The sequence below is a fragment of the Engraulis encrasicolus genome, chromosome 22, assembly GCF_034702125.1.
Source record: "Engraulis encrasicolus isolate BLACKSEA-1 chromosome 22, IST_EnEncr_1.0, whole genome shotgun sequence".
Taxonomy (NCBI): domain Eukaryota; kingdom Metazoa; phylum Chordata; class Actinopteri; order Clupeiformes; family Engraulidae; genus Engraulis; species Engraulis encrasicolus.
The window spans coordinates 36110670-36136841 of NC_085878.1; the positions used below are offsets into that span (position 1 = coordinate 36110670).

At 44.4% G+C, this 26172-nt stretch overlaps 1 protein-coding gene across 1 annotated transcript in view; it reads right to left on the minus strand.

Moving 5' to 3' along the window:
• Positions 1 to 12665: 12665 nt before the first annotated feature.
• cpne7 (copine VII) overlaps positions 12666 to 26172 on the minus strand; it is a 45998-nt gene continuing 32491 nt past the window's right edge. Inside the window, exons 11-15 of the mRNA XM_063188941.1 lie at positions 17366 to 17420; positions 16072 to 16123; positions 15396 to 15526; positions 13654 to 13890; positions 12666 to 12803 (exon numbers count right to left, since the gene is read on the minus strand). Coding sequence (XP_063045011.1) covers positions 12666 to 12803; positions 13654 to 13890; positions 15396 to 15526; positions 16072 to 16123; positions 17366 to 17420 — 613 coding nt within the window. The remainder of the gene's footprint in view (positions 12804 to 13653; positions 13891 to 15395; positions 15527 to 16071; positions 16124 to 17365; positions 17421 to 26172) is intronic.

Here is a 26172-nt window from a genome sequence, read left to right on the forward strand (position 1 = left end):
AACAGATATGTCACTGTGCTTCTTTTCTGACATTTTGATGCCATGGAAAATATGTCTTGCAGTTACACAAACACCTATCACCCAGAATTAATTGGCTGTGCGTTTGAAGTTGCCATTCCCCATCCTTCCACTGTGATTTCAGTGTCCTAGGAGGAGGGAGCGACTTCCTTTAAAGCCAGTCAGTTTCTCCTGCAGTACAGATAGAGCTAATTAGTCTGCACTGGATTTATCCCTTTCCTGATTAAGACTGAATACCTCCAGCTTTTTTAAGACATGAAACAAAACTAACCTTTTCCCCCTGCTTATCTACATAACGCTCATTTTTTTCCTTCAGCTGGCTATGAATGTTATTTGTGGGCTGGCATTTCCCCCTGTTTGGTACGTGACAAAACAGCGATAAGCTTGTGTACTGATGCCATGACGGTATTTTAATGGAGGCATCATCATTTCCACGATAAATATCGCTCCACATCTATACACTGTGTAATATATCAGGTTGCCAATTAGAATGATGCAATCAATATGGCTGAGAAGGCACGTCTGTCTGTACGTCAGTGGAGATTGTTGATGTTGAGTAACTGTGAGTGAAGTTATATATTGGGGATATTTCAGGACAGGATACTTTGGGACTTGACCCAACACATACCTGTTACCGTTCTTTACACTCTGGCCAAAATAGAAGACCATCATAGCCTGTTACTGCAGATGGCTGTGGGCCTATTCACTATTTGCTGAAAATACTCAACTACATCATAACAGCATTGCTATGACATTATCGAGAGCCCTAAGTAACAGAGTAGGACATCGCCATTACAATTCTGGTGACAGTAAGGTTGTAACACCTCAAGGTTGCTCTGCACAAAGGGATTAATGGATAAAGTGGAATCATTGTCAAGCTGTATCTACAGTTCAGGTAGACACAGAGAGACACATACAATAGTATAGAGGCTAGACCTGGAATCTCCATTTGCTCCACACACTACAAGTCACGCAATAGTTTGAGTTTAGACTTAGGTGTCAGTGGTAGCTGATATAATGACTTAGAATCTATTTTAAGTTGTTGCAGTCTGGTGTGTGTAGTGGTCTTCTGTCCCTTGAGTGTCGTACATTACAAGTTGACGGGTCATAAAGAGGTGCATGGCTACTAAGGCAGAGACTGTCCTGTGTCTATTACAGATTTGCTATTATTATTATTATTGTTTAGGACACTGATGCAACACACAAACCTGTGTACGCGCGCACGCACGCACACACACACACACACACACACACACACACACACACACACACACACACACACACACACACACACACACACACACACACACACACTGTGTTCAAATACAGTAGCACCTCCTCAGTGCTTTTCTACAGATATCCCAATCTCATTTAGCTCAGCATAGTCACACCCTCTTTCATCTCCGTGGTTTCCAAGGGGATTCTAGCTTGCCCTCTGAAGTCAGACCCCTAGGCCCCGTTAAGACCCTTACAACACGCCCGGGTATTGCCGAAATCACGTAACACCCAATTACTGTCATGCCTGTAGTTTGTCAATACTGAGACACCAGCAAAGCTGCAGGAACATAATGCACCACAATGTGTGATAATTGCATAGACTAGAGAGGATCAAACCAGCGCTTTACTAGAAGAAGAGGAGGAGAAAGCGCTGCAGGGTTCAGAGAAAGAGCATCCGTCATCATGAGCTTTTATTAGTAGATGAGAATTTGCCATCTAGGTCACAAACACATTTTTTAGCCAGCGTGGAAGGAATTATTTTCCGCACGCCTTTGAAGATAAACGGGGGACACTTACGAGAAGTTATGAGGACGAACTGTCACAGGCAGTGTTTCCTTTTTATAAGCCGTAATATAAATCGCTGTGGTTTGCTGATATTTATTACGAGGTCAAATCTTGTTACATCACAAGCCACTTCTATCCCGTAGGCCTACGTATATTTCCAGCCTGCCAGATCATCTCTGGTTCCCCCGCGGAAAAATGAGTACGACTGGCTGCAATACCCTGATTTAGGGGTGAAATATGGTTGTCAGTTGGGTGAGATGTAGGAGATTCCTAACTGCCCACCACTTCCCCGTGTGATTCCCCATAGTGGTGCATGTGCATGTAAATGGGCTGAGACAGCTATCAGGGAGAAATAGAGGGAGGGAGGCAGAGCAGATGTAGAAGAGGCTGCAAGGCTGTCATGTCTATTCTTCTCTTGACATCCATTACCTTTATTACCATATCAATGCGATTTTCCACTCAAGAAAAAAAACGTAAAAACTATTAAGATAGGGAAATACATTTGATGCCAACACAAAGGTATAATGATATTTATACAGGCAATACAACTGATATGATATTAACACCAAGACTATAACATTATTTCGAGAGAGAACACATGTTATCGGCAGAGCTTTTCCGGTCTCTCACTATTCATCTGGGGTACTGTGGCAGGCTTGGCTGCTTCTTCCCAGCCCGTCCAATCTTCCCCTGCCATCCTGGGATTGCTTCAGCTCAGCTGCCATACTAGGATTCAGAAATTCTCTGTCATCTACAATTCCCTGTCATCTACCGCTCAAACCGTTAAATGTCTGTTGGTATAAACGTTTTCTCATGATGGACAGTGTGAATTTCCTCATGAAGGACACTTCAAAATGGCACAAAACAGGCCTTATGTCTTAACCCCTTTGTGCAGAACTTCTGTCATAACCTTGTTGTCACCAAAGTTGTAATGACCAAGTCTTAATCTGATACTTAAGGCCCTTGGCAATGCCATAGCAATGTTGTTATGTTGTAGTTGAATATTTTCAGCAAAGAGTGAATGGGTCCACCGATGGACCCACCTGCGCAGAGGCTATAGTTTCAACTTGAAGCCTACGACATTCCATTACTCAGTGTTTTACACTTCTCACAGACTCATGCTTCACATCGCTGCAACACACATACTTTCTTATTGGCTGATACCGCTCAGCAAGTAACGAGTAGCAACGGGTGTGGACATAGCTGCTGCTGGGGGGTGGCCATAGGGATGCAAGAGCTCTGTGGGTAGCAGGGGAACTGTAGCAGCAGTGGCTCTAGGCTGCCAATAAAACTCTCCTTCCCCCATAATGTATTAAGCATGGAATTATTATGTGGATAAATAAGATTAACACAGTGTGTGTGCGTGCGTGCGTGTATTTGTGTTCACACATTTGTGTTGTGTATGAGTGAACTGCTAATATTGTCTATGCATGCACACACCCTTTTGATAGCTTTATTAGCCCTGTTTATTTTATACACCCTCTGTGAGTGTGCCCAAGCAATCTCTGGCTAATAGTGTTGAAGTAACATTCCCAAGATCTTGCTATTGTATATTGAGATACAGGATTCTGTCTGATTAGAGGTCCAGCTGTTCATCCATTCTCTATGTGTTGCAGTTGTAGTGCACACTGCAAAAATGATGTTCAAGAAAGACAATTTTCTTGTTTTGGGGAAATTAATCCATGCTGTAGTTGTCTCTTTAATAACATGTTTATTTCGAGAATTTTTGTGATGAAAAAATTCCCCCAGTTTTATGGGGAATGCTTTGCAGAGTAGTAGTTATCAATAGATATCAATATCAATAGATATTAAACATGTCAATATCAATAGATATTGATATAGATGTTGGATCGATAAGTAACAGATTAAGACTTGATATTTACAATTTTTGTTTCAATAAGGTTATAACATAGGCTCTGCGCCAAGGGGGTTAATGTGTATTCTACAGACCAAATATACAATAAAATATGAGTAGTTGACTGTCAGCTATGGCATACACATTTCACATTTCTTGTGTGCCCTTGATATAAGATTTATTGGTAACACTTTACTTGACGCCGGTGTCATAAGCATGTCATTACAATGTCATAATAGTGTCATGGCACAGTTATGCATGTGTCATAAACATTATGTCCATGTCATAAACATTTTATGACTATTGGCCTTAAAGGTACACTGTGCAGGAAATTGTCAAAAAAGGTACTACAACTATGCTGCTCATTGACACTGGGTTGCTTATTGCCAAATTGTATCTTTTCATGAAAGTTTACTAAGTAATAAACTAATATTTTCTAGTGTGGCCCAAGTACAGTCATTTGTGCAGCTAAAAATGGCTATTTCTGGAAATTCAAAGTGGCGGACCATGGAGAAAATCCCCCTTTTCATGTATGAAAAGTGCAATTTTTCGAGTCATAATACTTAGAATTAGATGGTGGTGGTAAGTATTCATGAAAAAGGTAACATTATGAAATGGGTAGCATGAATTCTGGAAATAAACAAAAAATCTCACACAATGTACCTTTAAGTGACATTCGGTTATGGCAAAGACAACCTTGCCATGACTGAATGTCACTTAAGGCCAACAGTCATAAAATGTTTATGACATGGACATAATGTTTATGACTTCTGTATGACTGTGTCATGACACTATTATGACATGCTATATAATGACATGCTTATGATACCGGCGTCAAGTAAAGTGTTACCGATTTATTTGTATTGAAAATTGAAAGACATTTTTGCAGCCTCAAGTTACACATTGAAAAGTTTAGATGAATATTTCATTCCAAGCGAAAAGCATCAAACCACACCATAAAGCAACTTGAAAGAAGGTGGGAGAGGGCTTAGCTTTGGTCACCAAAGCATCACCATTAGGTGTTGAAAAGAGATGAGGAATGGGGAATAGAAGCTCCCTCCCTGAGGAGGAGAGTAGAGGAGGGAAGGACAGGGCTAATTACAAGCAGCTTGCTCTCCCCACTCCCACACGCTGCCCCAAATCACTCCTCATTAGCCTGCCTTTCCTCATCAGGACACACACTGATGCTCCCCAGCGCACCGCCATCGGTGGCCCTCCTGCTGGGCCAAAATCCACGTTGGAGAGAGAGACCAAGGCCTGCGAGTGGATCTCAAGGCCCCCATGCACGGTCTGATTTCCACACCCCGACCTTCATCCACCACGCTGGGCTTCGAAGGACTCCAGTTCCAGGCATTTAATCTCATTTCCAGCAAGCGCAGGGAGTTTTCTGCTTAATTGTGGCAGTAAATAAGGAGTCTCTGCCGCCCCCCCCCCACAGCTGTCGTAGTTGTCTTGGCAAGAGGCCTCGCCAATCGACTGGCTAAGCAGCAGGCTCGGACCACTGCGTGGTCCAACACTTAATGAGTTTCTCGCTGATGGACACCAGTGACATCGATCATCCTTCCATCAATGTCACCCCCACTGATAAAGTTTACTCGTGATTATCTGGGAAGGAGCTTAACGTTGTTGGCACGACACAGTTGCACTGGTTGCAACATTTCCACTCAATCTCACACACACACCCCTCACAGCCAATGACTGAATGTGAAAAACAATCCTGTTCTGCTTTTAGTGCTTACCAGCCAGTGCAATGCACGTTAAAAGCTTGCTTTGTTTGATATTGACTCTGTGGTGGGCTTTACTCTTAAGCAGCTCAAAACAGCAGTAAAATGCTTGCGGGGGTGCCTCAGAGCAGTATTCATGTTTGCCCAATACTATCATCCCGAGAGTTTCATTCAGTATCCTTCTACTCCTTTCAAGCACCATCCTCAAATCCAGGCTGCCCCTCCGCATCTCTCCCAACTAGTGCATTATGCATCGTTACCACGGAAACCATGGCCATTCTCCACTCCGAATTCTATTGGCAGAGAAGAGCCCAGTGAAGACATCGATGATCCAGCACCTCAACTGCATTGCATTAAGTGGATCCTCAAGAGAAACCATGAGGACCTGAGATAAGGCTGGGGGAAGGGGTGCACAGGTGCTTGTATTCAGGGAAGACGGCAGGGGGGACAAAGGGGTCAGTTGTCCCGGGCCCAGGGAGAGACTGGGGCCCAGAAGTGGGTTCTCATTGCATTGTACTGGATCGGGGGCCCTTTCAAATGACTTCGTCCCAGGCCTAGCACAAGCTGTCAGCGGCCCTGCTTGTATTAACCACTCTCTTCAAGACTCCCCTTCCCAGCCACAAAATTACATTGTAGCCTCTTACTGCAGACGGAACCGTCAACGGGCCTATTCATTCTTCGCTGAAAGCACTCAACTGCATCATAACAACATTGCTATGACAAAGCAAGGAGTCTTAGGTAACCAATTAAGACTTGGTCATTACCATGCTCCGACTGGCCACTTGCATCTCTACTGACATCACACACACTCTTTACCAAGAATACCAGCCATTACCCTCAAGTAGAGTTCAGAGTTCCCCGCTTCAACCGCAACAGACCTAAGCATGCTTTCATATATCAATCGATTCTTTAAATGTCATAAGACTGCATAGAGTTATCACGCCATGTTGGTAGGATCGTCAAGTTATGTGGGTTGTATGTAATGTATGCATGCATGTATGTCTGTATATAGGCCTGTGTCCTCTGTTTTTTGTTTTGTCTTGTCTTGTTTTTGTTTTTTTGTCAGTTGTGCAATAGCCTTGTGATGTGATGTTATGTGTATGTCCTGTCTTAAGCGAGTGTTGCGCAGGGACGCAAAAAGAATTTCAGTGCCAACTGACAATAAAGTCTTATCGTATCGTATCGTATCGTTGGTGACAATAAGGTTATAAGAGAGGCTCTATATTAAGGTGTTAAAGGGGACACAGAAAAGTTTAAGTATTACACCTTACTGTCTGACATTCAAACACAATGCATAATAAGGACAAGGGTGACACATTTCACTTGTGTTAATAAAGGACTATTTACTCTACTTTGCAGAGCCTCTGGGTCTTCTCTCTCTTCATTCTCTAACACTTGTTGTTTCAGATCCTGATGAGCGCCTGATCTCTAGATGTTCACCCATTGAAGCAACTCCCTCACCGCTCCTTCTCAATGCATATTACTTTGATTCATAAACAAAGTAAACAGACTGCGGTATGCAAGGCCTCCAAAGAGAAAACTTGTTTCAGATGGACTGACCGACATAACAGTGTCGTACGTACATAACTACAAATGAGATCAAATGCAATTCTCTTCAATTCTATCAGAATGACAGTTTATACTAACACTGGGAGTCAAAATGATTTGTCTACACTTCAGACAACCACCGTTGAACTGTAGTGGATGCAGGTGTCGAATGGGCCCATGCAGCACAGAGGGCTGGAGTGTGGTGCACTGCGTAAGCATAGCATAGTGCCCATGGGGACCCAGGTTTGAATCTGGCCTGGACCATTTCCCAAACCCACCCCTGCTATGCATACTGCTCCTTTCCTTTCCCAGTCATCACTTTGGCTTGGTCGAATAAAGTTGAAGGTGAAGATTGTGCACGTTTTTGGAAAAAAGGTTCGCACACTCCTCTGGACTCTCTCCTCTTCAAGTTATTTTTTCTTCCCCTCATTCATCCATTCACTAGCAATGATGCCCCGACCCCCCGGTCCTCCTCAGATTCCAGAAAGGTGCGAACCTTTTTTCAAAAAATACGTAATCTTTTTGTTCAGCACCAGGGATTGTGCACAAGTCCACAAGTGAAGATTGTGCACATCCCAGGAAAAAGTGCAGGACAAAGGCTGACTGTAGTTTCGGAGTGAGAGGTCCACACTTAAAAATCCTTTTTTTGTTTTCTTTTATCATTTCATGGCTGGGTTACGTTTCAACTTCAACAGCCAATCTAATGAAGACTGTTGAAGTCAAAACGTAATCCAGCCATAAAATAATAAAAGAAAACCAAAAGGATTATTTAGTGTGCGGAGCTCTCACTACGAAACTTGGTCAAATAAAGGCACAAGAGCCCAAATACAGTAGGCCCAGAGTCCCTATGGGGACACTTTACAGCATTGACCAGAGTAGTCCATTTTACAGCAGCCTATTAAAAAATGTAGACGAAGTTGAGATCTTCATATGGTATGTTTGATTGTCAAAGCTGCTTACGGTACATGTGTTATGAAATTCTACAACCCCTTTAATATAAAAAGAAACAACAACAACACATAATTATGTTAGCACAATACCAATTACTATATTGGGATCAGTACCAATTATGCAGGTGGAAATATACAAATGGATAATCGCCACGCAAGGGAGTTAAGATGTTGAGCTGAATATACAGCCGTATGCCTACATCCATAATCAGGCCAAACACACATACACCTGTTACATCACCTACTGCATACTTACGAGTACAGCATCATTAAGCCAAGCGACTGTACTACGCTCGAGATCATTACAGCACATCGCTCTGAATGAAAATTCAACGGCTAACCTGCGAGCAGCTATAAAAGCCCAGTGCTCACACGAGGCTCTGGGGAATGAATGCGCTAATGTCATGAATATGAATCCTTAAACAAGCCTGGCGTGCCGTGCTGTACTGCAGTCCTCTGATTAATTCTCTTTACTCTGCCGACAGTGTAGTTTAAAAAAAAAAATCAGGCTTGACAGGGCCCACAATCTGGCAGGGCTTCAGATGAGCGATGAGCTCTGTAGGGGATCTCTCCCTCTCTTACTCTCTCTCCCTTCTCTCTCTATCTCTCTCTCTCTCTCTCTCTCTCTCTCTCTCTCTCTCTCTCTCTCTCTCTCTCTCTCTCTCTCGGCTGGTCCTGCTACGCAGCGCCACAGGGCACCTGCATGGCTGGCTGTCACCAACGTCACCCATGAATACTCAAAGAGTGGATTTTACAGATAAACTCTTTTGAGCATTATGACAGGACAGTGGAGAGCGGGGACATGAAATGAGAGAGAGAGAGAGAGAGAGAGAGAGAGAGAGAGAGAGCTGTCGTAGTGTTGGGGTATGACACCAAACCACACTTGAACCCGGGTCAATGGGATGGAGGGGCATTAGCGCAGTGTGCCGCAGCATCCCTGACCGTGTGGAGCAGTGAGCCCACTGCAATATTGGACAACGACAGTGTGACTGCAGTGATTTTTTTTGTATTTCAGGGATCTCCATAGAGTGCCCAGCGGGCATCAGATAGTCCACAAGAGCGGTGAGTGTTGCTAGGAGTTTTGTACTTTGACACATGCCCCAGGAGGGATCAACTCTGCTACAGCAACAGAAAACTATTTCACAGGTGCATCCAGCTTATAGATTCACTGTGTAGGATGTGGCCAGAGTAGGTGCTGCAACTATGCTGCTCATTGAAATTGTGCTGCCTATTGCCAAATATGATCTTTTCATGAATAATTACAAAGTAATGAACTAATATTTACTGGTATGGCCAAAGTGACATATGACATTTTGCAGCTAAAAATGTCTATTTCTGATATTCAAAATGTTTCTCAGTCATAACGAATTCTCAGAAAAAGGTAACATAAATGAATGGCTTACATGAATTTTGGAAATAAACAACTAAAAATCTTTTAAACACATTTCCAAAATTATCGCAACCATTTGAATCACATTGCACACCATGATGCAGATAAACTGTAGAAGAGGTTCAGATGTAACTGTAAACTCTGTCTTTTATTTACTGCAAAATCAGGTTCAAAATCAACACACAACAAATAAACAAAACATGAAATGATAAGCTGGTTTCTTTAGAGGTTTTATTGATCCAAATGCAGGATAAAAGGCATACACCAAGACAGGGTTTGGGTGAAAGGCAGGCTGGAACTGTTGCAGGTAAATAATCCAAAAGGACTGAAAACACATACAGTAGTTACCACCGAATCAAACATGCAGTAAACTTCCGTGATGGAAAAATAGAAAACCCCCCCGGCTGAACATAGCAGTGCACTGGCAAATGTTGAGAACCCTATGTCCCCCGTAACCACCAAGCACACAGACCAGGTACACACATCCCAGAATGCAGTTCAGCTCATTACTCAGACAGCATTGAACACTCATGTCACTTACAGTAAACATACAACCTGTTCTCTTTTTTTCCCATGACACTAATGGATAAGAATATGGCATCTTCTTGTCCATTCTGAGATCTCATCCAATTACTCTTCAAAATCCACAGTCCCGAATGGCTGTGCATGAGAGGAAGTCAGAGATGTCTTTTAAGCCCCTGATTCTCCATAGCGGTTGGATGCAGCATGTGTCCTTCTGTAGGCTGCGCGCGTCAGCACTATAATAGCAAACAGAAGGCTCCAGCAGGGGGTGGACTTCAGAAGAAGATGCGGCTGTGTAGTACAGTCCTTCCATACCATACAGGCGGATACACCAGCAATGTTGGAGGAAGGAGAAGTGGATGCTGCACACTGACTGTAAAGATGCATTTTTACAGGTACCATCTGTTAGTTAGGAGAATAGCTCCAAGTGGCCAGTACGTCCTGGAGGAAAATATATGATTGTTTACTCATGCAACTGAAAAATGAATGAATAAGTAAGTTAAAGCAAACACATCCATAGGTAATATCCAATTTACTTAGGTCAACATGAGGCGTGTTTGTGCTGCGCTAATGGAACTCAATATTCGTATTCCAAAGCCCATTTACTCATTTGCTATTCTATTAAAATCATAATGCAACATACGGTCTGTTTTCCCCACTCACAGAAGAGACCTACTTATACAGTATGCTGATCTCAAAAAGGTACAGAAACATTCATCATTAGTGGCCTTCATGAACTTTAGTTACGAAAACTAAAACAAAAAGCTTTTACAGTTCTCAGGCAACATTAGGCCCTGCATTCTTGGTGTGGTGTAACTTTTGAGGGCTAGAAATTAATTCACACATTTTTAATGACTAGAGCAGCCAGAATGTGATGAGCTTATGGGCCATTATCGTCCCAGGAGGAAGTGAGAAAACCTTTTTAAAAAGTCAGTCAGCATTCAGACTGATTCAGAGGCTTATTAGGGATTTCAAAAACAGCAGGGGTCCAGGTTCCCAAGCTATTAATGATACTTGAACTGTATCTGGCTCTGTGGTTAAAATTTGATACAACTGTAGTACCAAAGCTCAAATGCTCATTTTCCCATACTCATCAGCAACTGTGGATATGCAACTGTCGCACAAAGTTGTCTTCAGAGTTGTCTTCATTTTCAAAAATACTTTGACAGTGTAATTGAACGGACTGTGAAAAGTGATGCAATTTCACCATCTCAATTAGTGTGATGATGATGATATAGCCTTCACAAACGTCCCTCACTGCTCTATGGTATAGTGGAGAGAACATACTGGAGCTGCAGCAAACCGTGCAGGACATGCAATATCTCCAGCCGTAGCACTTTCCTTGTCAGACACATACTCTCAGAGTTCATCTGAAGCATTTTTTCCTATCAAACAAAGGCTGCCGTGTCTTCACCGAGACTGCATTGAGAGCTCAAAGAAAATGTCTGTCTGTCTGCTGTCTGAGCAAAAAGGGGAAGCGGTGGGTGAACTCAGAAGGCTCTTGCAAGTAAAGAACAAAGGGGTTTTTCACTCAGGCACATTTCATAATACCACAATAAAAGCACCAGGTGTGGAGATTACAAGGGGGAGAGAGAGAGATGAGACGCGTCATGGAAATCTACACTGTATTAAGGCAACCCGTAGATGACTGTTAGTTTCAGCTCAGAGTGGTTCCAGATCAAAACTTTGTCCTACTAACTGCATCTACAGCTGCTGCAATGTAGAGATAGAAGGTGGTGTACAACAGATATGTTGTGCCTAGTTCTATAAGCACCTGCTGTAGCCTGGACCATACTGTATAAGATGTTATAAGATCATGGAAATGTTGTCATTGTACTAGGCAGAATACAGATTTTTGTAACAATACCAATGCTATCTCATAACTGGATCAAGGAAATTCAAATTTCGAACACATGCAGAAATGGGTTTGATTTCATACGTTTTTTTTTCAGTCAGACCCATTTACATGCCATCTGCAATTGTAACTATAGGAGGCTAATGACATCTAGTCGTTTTGGAGCTGAAATTGCACAATCATGTAAAGGTAGCTGACATGAACTTGTAATGCTGTAAAAGAGAAGAACCAACAGGAGTCAATAAACACTGTATGTAGTTCACTGTAGTTCAGAGTTCCTCAGACGGTTTGCATTCAATCATGCTCTTGGTGTAAATTGAAGCATCCGCGTAAAGACATCCAAAACAAAACAAAAAATGGCAGCTGCTGTCAATATGCAGTGTATGCTGCAGTAGCTGTCATTATGAAGTGTAAGCTGAAGAAAGAAAACGAGCAGGAAATGAATCAGCTTCAGCAGACAGGTGGCAGCTTAGAGTCTTCAGAGTCCTAAAAGGTCATCGAGAAAAAGGAGAAAAAACAGCCACTGAACAATAGTTGTCACAGAGTAGCTGAGTGAGCCAGTGGACAGCAGGGCAGAGGGAGGGAGGGAAATGGATGGTGTTGTCGGGCGGTGGGAGGGGGGGTTTGAAGTCCCGGGCGGAGGTGAGATCTCTGAGGGCAGCCAATGGAATGGCCTTTAAATAAGACAGCCAACAAAACAAGCAGCTCCTGCACTGGTGCCGTGCAAGCGGGGCCAAGAGAACAGAACACTGACGATCCGCAAGAATAAAGACTTCTTTCCAGCTTTTGTGAATGTGTGTGTGTGTGTGTGTGTGTGTGTGTCCCTGTGTCTGTCTGTGTCTGTGTGTGTGAGCGTTTGACAGAGAGAAAGACTGTTGGATAAAAAGCTCAAAAAAGTTAACAGAAGAGAGTGAGAGAGAGAGAGGTTCTCCTGCCCTCCTCTTCTCTTGAGTGCCTGTCCTCTGTCTCATCTCCCACCACTGGGTTAGTGGGCTTTATCTACTGTGGCGTTGTGGAGGTGTTATTCCGGGGTGTTGGCGATGGAGTTGGGGGCACTCCGCACCGGGCACATGGGGGAGATGGCCTTGTGGCTGTAGTACTCCACCACCTGCTTGGGCACCTCCGCCAGGACGCACTTGGCAAGGGCAGCGGGCGAGGCCTGTGGGGAGAACAACACACAGCACAAGGTTGTTGTGAAGAGAGGGGTACGTACGTGCAGGTCGAATTAGCTGAAATTGGCAGTGTGGCCGCCTCCTGGGTCACTGCCAGGAGTGAGAGGATGGAGGAGGAGAACGTTTTTAGCCCCAGAGGGAGGGGAGCTGGACCAATTTGTGTGGCAGCGAGGCCTCACAACAACGCCTCGCAAAATTACAGTCAGGGTTTTAAGAAATATTTTTTTTGGGCAGCCTCTGGCCTGTTAGAGGCCATCCGCAGCACTCCTGGCAAAGGCACATGACACAACATGTGCCAGTCTGTCTAGACCCCATCACTGGCTGCTTGCCCGATTCGACACGGCCGAGCTTTGCGGGAAAAGCTCTTCGCAGAGGAGCTCCAGAAGATGATGCTGTGGTAGAGCTAATGCACTGAAATGACTGGAAATTGGGCCAGTTTCAGACCAGCTACTCCTCCATCCTCATACCCTGCCTGCCTTAGCCAAGTCAGGGAGAACTATGGACAGTGTAGAGGAGAGAGAGAGAGAGGTAGAGAGAGTGTGAGAGATGGTATGTGTTGCTGTCCATGGTGCTGAAATGTGGTCTTATATGACCATATCAATAGTCAAAGCCAGAGAGACAAAATTAAATACAGATACATATGTATTATTTTGCTTCATGGCAGTTGTTCCTTTATGGAGTATGAACTGAATGCAAGAAGAAGAGATGCAATGGACTGCAGAAGCCTCAGTTGTACCCACACTCACATACAACATGAAAGGGAATGAGACAAGGTGAGGTGAAATTAGGTCAGAAGATGACAAGAAGAGACAGGTGAAAGGGTATAATGACACTGACCGTTTTGAAGTCTCTGAAGGGGACGAACTGCACGATGTCCCGGAGGACGGGCTCTCCTTTGGGGGAGCGCAGCACCCCGTCGTCCCCGTCCAGGATCTGCATGTCGGTGAAGTCGGCGTTGCCCACCCCGACGATGATGATGGAGAGCGGCTGGTAGGAGGCGCGCACGATGGCCTCGCGCGTGTCGGCCATGTCCGTCACTACGCCGTCCGTCAGGATGAGCAGGATGTGATAGCACTGCAAGAAGGGGAAGAAACCATGACGTCAGGATTTTTTTTCCGTTTTTGGGCAGGAGTGTGAAGAGAAGACTTGAATTGTCGAGGAGAGAGAGATCAGGTATGGTTGGGAAATTACCCAGGCTAGATTTGAACCTGGGTCCCCATGGCCAATGTTGCCAGTATATGGTATGTGTCTTAGTGTAGTGAGCCATAGCACCTCCCTTGTTTTAAGACTTTTTAATCATTATTATAACAATACAAAGAAAGACAGAAGTGCAATGCCTGGTCCCATTTAATTTCTTTCATTTTCTCCACAAGTGAATGTTTTCGTGCATGCACTCTTCATCAGACTAGTCGATCTGATGACGCGCTTCAGCTCAAAAATGTTAACTAAATGATAGCAAATGCGTGGACATTCCACTTTCACATGTTAGTGTCTTGTTCAGCATCTACTTCTTGAACATGTGAACCACTTTCTTTCTTCCAAGTGTACAATGAAACTAAATTACATGACCACAAGAATCATCATCAGTGCAGTGATGGGGCTTTAAACACAATGGCAACCAAATCAATTGTAATCAGCAATGAAACTACATAAGGTACGCATCTTACAATAGGCTCCCAGGAGGGTAAATGGTAGGTGGGGGTGGAAAGGAGGTTGTTGGGGCTGAGAAGACTATATATGCCGGTGTGCAGGGGGGGAAAAGACAAGAGAAAAAGCGGAGAGGCTAAAAATACACTAGGCTAACATACAGAGCTGGACTGCAGGGCCCTGGAGGCTAACTGGACACAGAGTGAATTCTTGTCCTGAATTCACAAGCATTGATCACGTGTGTCTCGTGTACAGACACCCGATCACTTCAGGGTGAGGGGCAATCATCGGGATTAAATATTTAATGAAGTCCAGTGTGCGTGCGTGAGGCTAAAGCCCCAGGAGAAAATGACAATGAAGGGAAAGCAGGCCGCAACACCAGGCTGTAACACCTCCTTCCCCATCCTCCTTCCTCATTAGAGCCACTGAAGGACAAACATTTGCCTTTGGATTAGCCTCAATCTCCTCCGCCCACCCGCCCCCCTAACCACCCTCCACGAGTCCACATATCTACAGATGGATCATGTTCCTCTGCTCCAGCTTCTGCGTGTGCATACCATCAGTGTAATATCTCTGAGTGTATTTTTTTTTCTATATTATTGTAATAAGCCAGCATGGGGCCATTTCCAATCTGCCTGTGTCGTCATCCTCGGCTGCTGGAGCTGCTGGTGTGTGACGATGCTCAGTGTTGCCAGATGTGTCTGATCAAATCCCGCCCAAAAGGTTCTAAAAAAAAAACGTCAAAATGCGCTAAATTCCGCCCAATTTCAACAAATTGCATTGATTTCTATGGACCCAAAATGGCAGAAAAAGACGCCAAATGGCCAATTTCTTCAGTTTTTACCTGCAGACGGCCATCCCATGTAGCCCAATAGGGCGGGTAACCCCCCAATCTGGCAACACTGACGTTGCTGCATGTGAAGGACACTCACTGAGGCGTCTTTGGTCTCCACGCTGGCGGCCAGCTTGGCGAGTCGGCTGATGATGGGCGCCACGTTTGTTGGCCCGTACAGCTGGATTTTGGGCAGGCAGTTCTGGTAGGCTTCCACCACGCCTTGGATCTCTGATCAGAGGGGAAAAAAGGATGCAGAAGGAGAGGCGGGGGGGAGAGAGAGAGAGAGAGAGAGAGATGGCGATGGATAAAAAGCAGGAGAGAGGGACCCATGCACATTACAGAGAGAGAGCGAAAGAGAGAGAGATAGAAGGAAGAAAGGAATAGAGTATAAAAGAAGGGAATAGAGAGCAAGAGAAGGGGATGCGTACTCATCCTTTAGTTCTGCTCTTTTTGTGGGGGTTAGCCTGCCAACAATGCTGGAGTAGGCCATTTTGAGATCAAAGCATGCATACGATTGCAGAGAGGAGAGGAAGGAGCGAGGGAAAGGGGGAAGAAGCTAGCTAGAGGAATAGAGCTAGAGGGGAAATCCTTTGGGAATGAATTAAGATTCAAAGAAGGCCAAAAAGATTTCAGTCTCTGTGCATTCCCTGGTGAGTCAAGTTTCATAATGGAAATAGCTTCAGAAGAGATTTATTGAATAGGCGACGGTTGCAGACGCTTTCACAGCAGTGGTTGCGCTGGAGGAGCCCAAAATGATCATTTGGCCCACGTACCTTCACATTCATCATCCTCCGGGTTGAAATTGATTGCAAAGTCATGTGAGACCTGACAGGGCACAAAGAGCACAGCAAAAAAAAAATATTCAGAGAAGGTAAAAATGAAAGCATTTAGCAATTGGTTTGCGGTCATATCCCCTGGAGTATTTACTGGGGTGGACATATGAAAAATACCTCGGACCCGCTTTTTACACATACATTATCACATGTACAGTATGCAACAACACACAATTGATTGCTGGAGATATGGACAGATGAACAAAATCTCAGACCAGGTTGTAGATTACATGGAAAAATTACACAGATATTGACTCTTTACCAACATACAATACACACGAGTCGACAGGGCTGATTTAGGCGCAATTGCTTTAGTTGAAAAAGGCACCTAATTGGTGCCCAATTGCTTTCTACATAAAACCGCATGGTCTCAGCCCTTCTCCCCAGTCATCTCCGTCGAGACAAATAAATTGCTCTTCTCATATCAGACAACTGGACAAATTCAGGTCAGGTCCAGAAGTCTGCGGTCTAAAATGAGATGCACAATTTGCTGTAGCTGTGTTTAACATGTCGAGTCAATTGAGATTTCAGTGGAGACTCAAAGCAAATGAGCCTATCTGAAGATAATATTGCTTTTGCGCTCCCTGACCCATTGCACACAGCACATTAGTGTGATGACGTGATTCTCACATGGTCCCGGGGCTGATTGTTTTTCAAGCCATGTTCCCAGGAGATCTAGTTAATAATATGACTCCGGCTCTGGCTCCGGCTCCTTAAACAAACATGCTCTTCAGAGGAGTCAAATCTTATGACAACCGGCTGTCAACGGGAGACAGGCCACACACACACACACACACACACGCCGACTTGAAGCTCTAGTTTGGCTTTTATTATCCTGCCAGTCAGAAGCGATATTCCTCTATTAGACAGGTTGGCATTTGAGGAGGAAGGAGGCAATGGCGGGGCCGAGCGGGCGACTATACATAAACTCATTTAGGGTTTGACAGGGGCCCGCATCTGTGTCACAAATGAGATGTGTGCTGCATTGCTATGGGGTTGTTAGAGCCATGCATTGCTATGGAGGATCAAAGCAATGCATTGTTATGAAGGACCTCTGGGCTGATAAGAAGCCATTTAGAACCGCCATGTCATTAATGAGGGACAGAGCCACAGACCACAGATAAGGAATAAAAGAGACGGGCAACAAAAAACAAACAAAAATAAATAAATGTCTAGCGCCAGTCAATGTTACACCGAAATAATGAATAGTTTGCGAGAAGTAAAAAGGGCCTACCTCGTAATTGGGCGGAATTCTTGCACCAAATCCCAGGGCAGAAAATCTTTTGTCGCTGTTGTTGTGGGGAGAAACAACAAAAAAAAGAAAGAAAAATAGAGAGAATAGTCAACTGAGAATGTGTTTTCAACCACTCTGAGCACTTCATTACAGGCACAGCCATCTCCACCCAAACCCATTATCAAGCTGTTGAATAACACTGATCCATCAAAACGGGGGGAGGGGTAGGGGGTAGGCATCTGACAGAAATAGAAAAAATGACAGAAAGAAGAAAGCAGAAACAGACGAAAAAAATGGTGGGTGGGTGTGCCTCAGAAACAGCAAGCGAGAGATCGAGAAAGATGGAGAGACGAAGAGAGGAGAGGCAGAGGTGGAAAATGAGAGAGATAGAGAGAGATGGAGAGAGCGATAATAAATAAGTCGCAGTAGGATGGCGGGTGCCTGTGGGGAGGATCCGGCTGGCACGTATCTAATCACCCAGCGGGGCTGAGGCGGTCAGATCAGCCGGGAGCAGAGGGGAGCCGAGAGCCCCCCAACAAGGGTCAGCACCACAGGGGGGCTGTAGCGGGGACGCCTAGCGAGCCGCGGAGATGCACACCATTACTTCCGCGACTTAAAAGAGGCTCTCGTCTGGCCGTGTGGGACTGCACTCAGTAAAGAGCGAGGCATTAGTTGTTTTTTGTGTTGTCATTGTTGTTTTTGCTGTCAGCTGGTTTTAAGTGTTCATGAAGTTCTGGGTTGCTGTTTTTCCTTTAATGCCTCCAGTGTGGTGGAATGGGTCAGGCCCGGTCTATGTGTAATGGGAAAATAGATGGCAGTCATTAAGGACTCTACAGGATGGATTAATGCTCTTTATCTGCCGCCTAATTTGCGGAGCTGTGTTTTTCTCCACACGCACGCACGCACGCACGAACCCACGCACACACACACACACACACACACTCTCTCTCTCGCTGTCTCTCTCATTCTCTCTCCCAAACACTGTCACACTTTCTCTCTCTCTCTCACTCTCACACACACACACACACACACACACACACACACACACACACACACACACACACACACACACACACACACACACACACACACACACACACACACACACACACACACACACACACTCTCTCTCTCTCATAAACACTTTCACACTTTCAAACACACGCACGCACGCGCGCGCACACACACACACACACACACACACACACACACACACACACACACACACACACACACACACACACACACACACACACACACACACACACACACACAGAGGCCAGTGAGTAAGTACTTCCTCTCTCTCCGTGGAGGCTCTCGCAGGTGTTTGCTGGTGTATGGCCTTACTTTTTTAACAGCTTATTGTTGATGATAAAAGAAGTGCTGTTCTAGACATCTCGACTTTACTACCTCTAGTCTCCAGCCAACAGCCACGTCCAGATGTCAGATGCTTTATTATTATTATTATCATTACTTTATGTTTTATCTTAATATTCCTAATTTCTTTCTTTCTTTCTTGTTTCTTTTCTTTTTGCTGTTTTTTTTGTGAAGCACATTCAATTGCATCTGTGTATGAAATGCTCTATACTGTACAAATAAACTTACCTTGCCTTGCCTTACCTATAACTCTCCCTGAGCAGCCTGCTGCAGTCTCACATGCCATCTCCATAACACTGTTTCACTTTCACGTTCAGATGTTAACAAGAGCAATTACTGTTTAATTGCTTTCCTGTAGAGTGGGCAGGCAGGCCGCGATGAGAGGAGCGATACGGCACTGCCAAACCACAGGACCACAGGATGGATGCCTCAAAATAAGCATTAGGCTGAGAAGAGGAGAAGCATCCTCTGAGCTTGCATACACGCACACACACACACACAGGCACACACTTTACAGAAACATACAGTATGTGCACACACAGAATTCAAGAAAATTTTTCCCTCTTTAAAAATGACCTTCCGTGCCCTGCATAGTGTACTCAGAACACACACAACACACACAGAAACACACAGACTCTCTCTCTCTCTCTCTCTCTCTCTCTCTCTCTCTCTCTCACACACACACACACACACACACACACACACACACACACACACACACACACACACACACAGGCTTAAGACCTCCAAAGCCACATATGCACACACACACACGTATGCACGTGCGCACACACACACACACACACACACACACACACACACACACACACACACACACACACACACACACACACACACACACACCACACACACACTAAAGCCTCCTGATGCACACGACTTGCAGCCACTAGTGCTCCTAGTGGCATATTACGGCTAGCTGGTGATAATGGGTTTTATTCAACCTCTACATCAAATGAAAAATCAGTCAATAAAAAAGCATATAAAAAAATAATAATAAATAAATAAATAAACCTTGGTGGATTTCGGCCTCAAAGAGGGAAATCAGTGGCTCACACAATGTGAATAAAAGCGGAGCTCCAGGCAAAGTATACGGCATGAGCCCACAAACACCAAGTTTGCTCTAAATGGATTGAATTTATTACATTACATAACACTCCTGGTGTTTCGCTTTACACTTTACTGCTCAGAATGCAGGCCATGAGAGTAGCTCCTCTCCAGGAAGGAATTAAGTGTGCATGCAGTGTACTGCATATAGTAGAATAAAGTGTGCATGCAGTGTACGGCATAGAATAAAGCGTGCATGTAGTGTACTGCATAGAATAGAATAAAGTGTGCAGTTAGAGTACTGCATATAATGGAATAAAGTGTGCATGTGCTATACTGCATAGAATAAAGCGTGCATGTAGTGTACTGCATAGAATAAAGTGTGCATGAAGTGTACTGTACTATACTGCATAGAAAGAAGTGTGCATGTAGTGTACTGTACTATACTGCATAGAAAGAAGTGTGCACGTAGTGTACTGCATAGAAAGAAGTGTGCATGCAGTGTACTGCATATAGTAGAATAAAGTGTGCATGCAGTGTACGGCATAGAATAGAATAAAGTGTGCATATGCTATACTGCATAGAATAAAGTGTGCATGTAGTGTACTGCATAGAATAAAGCGTGCATGAAGTGTACTGCATGGAATAAAGTGTGTATATTCTGTACTGATTAGAATAAAATGTGCATGTTCTGTAATGCATAGAGCAAAAGTGTGCATGTAGTGTACTGCATAGAATTAAGTGTGCATGAAGTGTACTGCATGGAATAAAGTGTGTATATTCTGTACTGATTAGAATAAAATGTGCATGTTCTGTAATGCAGCGGTTCCCAAACTTTTCCCCCTGCGCACCCCCTCGTACATTTCAGTGTGGTTCGCGCACCCCCTAAGCGAATATTTTGAGGTGCTGATGGCCACGCAAGTATGATTCACTGTGCATTCACAGCACATTATGCACAGTTGTTTTGGGGAAACCTCTTTTCCAATAAAAACTCACATATCCACCATTGCTCTATTTAGCTCGCGCACCCCCTTATGGCAGGCCGCGCACCCCCAGGGGGGCACGCACCACAGTTTGGGAAACCCTGCTGTAATGCATAGAGCAAAAGTGTGCATGTAGTGTACTGCATAGAATTAAGTGTGCATGTTCTGTACTGCACAGAGGTGACAAGTGTTGTGTGAGAGTGAGTTCCTGGAAGTACAATTAATGACTGGATGTAAGAATATCTATAATCTGTAGTATAATGTGATATCTGTACCAGGAGGGGGCAACTCTCCCAAGTTTGTCTCAAACAAGAGTTACCACTTCGCTGAACTATGACCTGTATGTTTATTCTTGTTTGCTGTGTGTCCCATTACAGTAAAGACGACCGCAGTAGAAGGAGAGACAGAGAGCTCCAAGACGCCAAGCAAGGAACATATTTCCCAGGCTTCTCAATTGATCTCCTTTCACGAAAGTCAATTGTAAACCTGATCTGATTGTCGTGTTGTGTATTGTCAAACTAATTCATTTTCTTAACACTCGAGATAGCCAGCACTACAGTACATGAATTAAACGTGTAATACCATTTGTGTAGTTTGGTATGATCAGTATTGGAGGAAACTGCACAATGAGCTGTAGACTGAGCCCTACTGAACATACGCAGATACATCACATGTTTTAATGTGACAAACTGAATAATCCATGTTTTCATACTGTATGATTATGTGACTTTGACATTGATGACATTGCTTTGCCGTGTTACAGTGACAGTCACATCCATTTCATTATTTACACTATAATAATACACCGCAGGGTGTGTTGCTTTGCTGTCAAGGAGTTTGGTGCAGAATGGACCGGATAGATGGTAACGTAGAGCTAATGCTAGATGGTAAAGATTGTGTACCCACTATCTGCACATACAGTAGTACAGAAAACGTTACTATGAAGACATAAGAAATAATCCACACGATGTCCCCATCACCAAAGCAAGTGACTGTTTCTAAGCTCTTTTCCGGGAATCATTTCATGTACATGTAGTGGGTACTGTATGTAGTGTACACGTAGATCAGATAGAGACAACATCCACACCACCAAAAATAAAAATGTCACTGACAAGAAATGTAAAGAACATCTTCCACATTTGGAAGAACATGAACAGTACTACAGAAGACATTGTTTCTACGCTCTTATCTGAGAGTGAGAAACAGTCAGCAGAGTGAGCTCCCACGTCTCAACTAGACAGTTTTAGAGTACATGGGTAACAGAATGTTCCCATTGTGAGTGGTTGTTTCTAAGCACTTATCCATGAGCGAGAAAGGAATACTGTGGTGAGCTGGGCTTCTCCATCTAAACCAGATGGGTTTCCAGCACCAGAAAGATGGCTGCCATGTGGACAGTGGTGGAACAATTACACACAGGGACCCAGGGCAAAATGCTGATAGGGCCCACCATATAGCCTGCCAAGGTCATAATAGGCCCCACCACCACCAATCCTTGAGGGCACAGGGCCCAGGAACAAATGCCCTGCTCGCCTCACCTATGGCTCCGCCCCTGCATGTGGCTGGTCTTTAGGGTGTGTGAGGATGTGACCGCGGCCCAGATCCCAGAGGGATTGACCAGAGAGGCCCTCAGCCCTCAGCCCTCAGCCCCAGAGGAGGTACAGAGGGGATTTCCAGGGCTTCTGTAAGTCCCTAATCCAGCTTTTTAATGAAACCCCACAGGATACGGATAGGGAAAGGACACACACTGGTACACTATAGTGTCACACTGGTAGATGCACGCAGGCACGCACACACGCACGCACATACGTACAGGCGCGCGCGCACACACACACACACACACACACACACACACACACACACACACACACACACACACACACACACACACACACACACACACACACACACACACACACACACACACACACACACACACACACACACAGAGTTATTTTTCTATCCTTGTGGGGCACTTCCATTGACACTCATTCTTATACAACTAAAAAATGATAAACTGTGCCCAGATCAAAACAAATCCCTCAACCTAAACTGTCAATAAAGACATTGTATTGCACTCCTTTTTTCCATTCACAAAATAAACAAGGAAAACACAATTTGTTAGGTTAAGACCTACATTTCAGCCTCTGTCTGTTTTTTCTCTATGTTATTGAGGACATTATTGCTCCATACACGCCCAAATTACAGATACACACACACACACACTCACACACATAGGCAGGGAGGGAGGCGTCTTTAAGAAGTCAGCGGGGACATGTGAAAGTGGACATGAGTGAGAGGAACAGGAAACAGCTGCCTGAAAGCCATTACGCCTGACAACTAATCATAACAAATGTGCGAGTAAACTGCATCAGGAGTCGGAGAGGGCGTGCAAAGTAGTTCATTGTTTTAGGCTGCTGGGTCATGTGATTTGCGGGAAGGTGAGTCATGTTACCGTGGGTGCCGAGATCTGCACATCAGTCTCTCTGGGCGGTTAACAGAACACCTCCAGCTAGCTCCATCATGGACCTGACGACTGCATGTGAGGAGCACATACACACACACAGACACACGTGCACCACACATACTGTACATGCACATACACACACACAGACACACATAGATACCTCCTCATATACGTATACAGTAACAGACTCAGCCACACACACACACACACACACACACACACACACACACACACACACACACACACACACACACACACACACACACACACACACACACACACACACACACACACACACACACACGCACGCACCACGTGCACACATCATCATCTCATTCATTGGAATTCTTAGTGAAGACTCCTTTCACTCTGGTCATTAAAAATCCTTCAAGGACTGAAGACAAAATCAGAGAAAATGTCGAAAATGTAACTGAGAAGCTAAAACAACTGAACATTGCCTGCATATTAAATCATAATGATCGTTCTAGAAAATGCAGTTTGACCAGAGGGTGCAAACTGCAGAAAAATAATTATTATTCCAGCATTCCTGTGTGGGTGCTGAGGGCTTTGAGTGTGCTTAAAGTAGAAATGGTCCAGGCATGATTTTCATGTAAAGTGTTCTTAAAAGCATGTAGGCATGGGCGCATGAGTCCTACAGCATGTGGCATGTAAATGTGCCTATGTTATTCAAATGAGCTCTCGGGAATCATTATCAGAGAGATGGGCTCTCTTTCCCTCCTAAATAGACATGTCTAAAATTCTAAATGGCCGTGATTTGTTGGGTCGTTGAAAAAGATGAGCGAAACTTCTAGTATCGTGACAAGGTTTATGACGAGCAAGGGACTACAGTATAAGAATCGTGTAGTTTCATCTTTCACATAGCAATGAGCCGTCAGTAATATCCGTCACAGACACAGAGGGGATCTGTGTACCTCCTAAATACAGACATCCTTCATTTAAAATGACTGTGATCGGTTTATCTGTAAAAAGATGACCAAAACGTCTGGAATTGAAACCAGTATTTCATGTTAAGTATGTCATGTTAAGTAAGAAACTGTATGAATTGTGCGGTTCCATCTGCAACATTGACCAATCTTACAGTATGTACTGTATGTACTATGCTGTTTGTGATCCATATTGTAAATTGCAGGCATATGCTTCCTGTGCCAATCTATGCATCAAGTACAGTACATCATGGGCTAATTGCATTTGAGCTGGTTTGGAGTGGGCTGTAAGCACACGTGTATGCTTCATCTGCCGCTCATGTATTATTTCTCTTCATTGTCACATCAAAGGCAGGAGGTTGTTAGTTACTTTCTATTGTTGCATCATTCGATAATCTGCCGCTGCTTCCTGTGTTGTAGCAGCTATGATGGAGGGAGATGGGCTGCCTCTCTTCCTGTTCTGTCCGGTTCCATATAGCGTGGATATATACTAGGTGGATTAATGAAAGGACATATCGTGTCCAGGACCTGGGGGGCAACAGGTGTTCAGGCGTGTTCAGTCCAACAGAGAACCGTGCCAGTGCCTGTTCCCGCACCGAATCTCGAACCGGCTGGCATGTTCACATAGCAAGTCTGAGTGTTCAGGAACCAGAGAGTTGGTCGCGATACAAAACGTTTTTTTCTCTGTGAACGTGGATGTGAACAGGTTCATCCAGGTAACACATGGCCACATACGGAAAAGTTCGGAATCCGGTATGAATTCCGGTGGTTCACAGGTAAGCACTTTAGTTCCGAGAGTAACTGCAGGAATGGGCACCAGCACCGTTCTGGTCAGCCGGAAAACAGTACCAGAGGTCCTAATGTACAATGTAACATGCTCTACGTATCCTCTGATTGCCCTCCAAAAGAGGGTCTAAGATCATATTTGTGTTATTCATCATCCAATCCCTGATGTAAAAAGGAGGTAGTGAAGGACATGGAGGATTGATGAAGAGACATATCAGGTCCAGGCCCAGGGGCCCTAATGTACCAGCTAACACAGTGTACTGTTTAGTCTTATACAGTAGGACATAATGCTGTCTCTCCTCTCCTATGAAGACAGCAGGCCACACAGTGAATCTACCATTTATCCATGGGACACACTGTTAAGATCACCCTGACACTGTCCACAACCTGCCGTTGTTTGTCATGAAGACTAGACAGAATGGCCTGTGTTGCACAGGATGAAGTAATGTACTGTGGAGTCTGCCAAAGGGCTTCTGGGAAACGAGAATCAACAGGTGATGATGGCACATCAACTTAGAAGCATCTGTACAGGGTGTCTCTTATAGTCTCCAGTAGTCATGAAGTCCTGAAACACAGGATGCAACAGAGCTAACTGTCGATTACACTGGTTAGGATAAAAGACTGGTCTAATATCATAACGTAATTCAAGGTGTTTTTTCTTGTTTCTGTACGGTGCATCAGTGAAATAATATTTGCTTCAGTGATTGAGCCCCCGTGTTTTGCTAACTTGATTCTGTGCCCCATCTTCAATAACATGGCTGCATTTCCTCCATTTTGGGTTTAAATTGGTGCGCCGGGTGCCCCTGCTGCTCCTACTATCCTTTTATTTCTATCTGCACAGCAGCTCTGCTCGTTTCTCTGCAGCGATATTTTGACACATTTTCTCTTTTTAGGAAATGACTTCACGTTCAGCTCGTTCCCAAAAATGGTCCGTTCTGATATATATAGGTGGGCGGTAGGTACTGCGCAGAACGCTCCGCTGTTTGCTAGCCACAAAACACTCAGCTGTTAGGTAGCCCGCAGTGCTGGTGGGCTTCAAAAGCTCATCGATATAGAAATCAACCCACTCCACTCCATCCCACTCCAGCCCTCACACCTGCTCCAGAGATCACCTGGTTAAAATACTCTCACACCTCCTCACAGAGAGGGAGAACGAGAGAATGAGAGAGAGAGAGAGAGAGAGAGAGA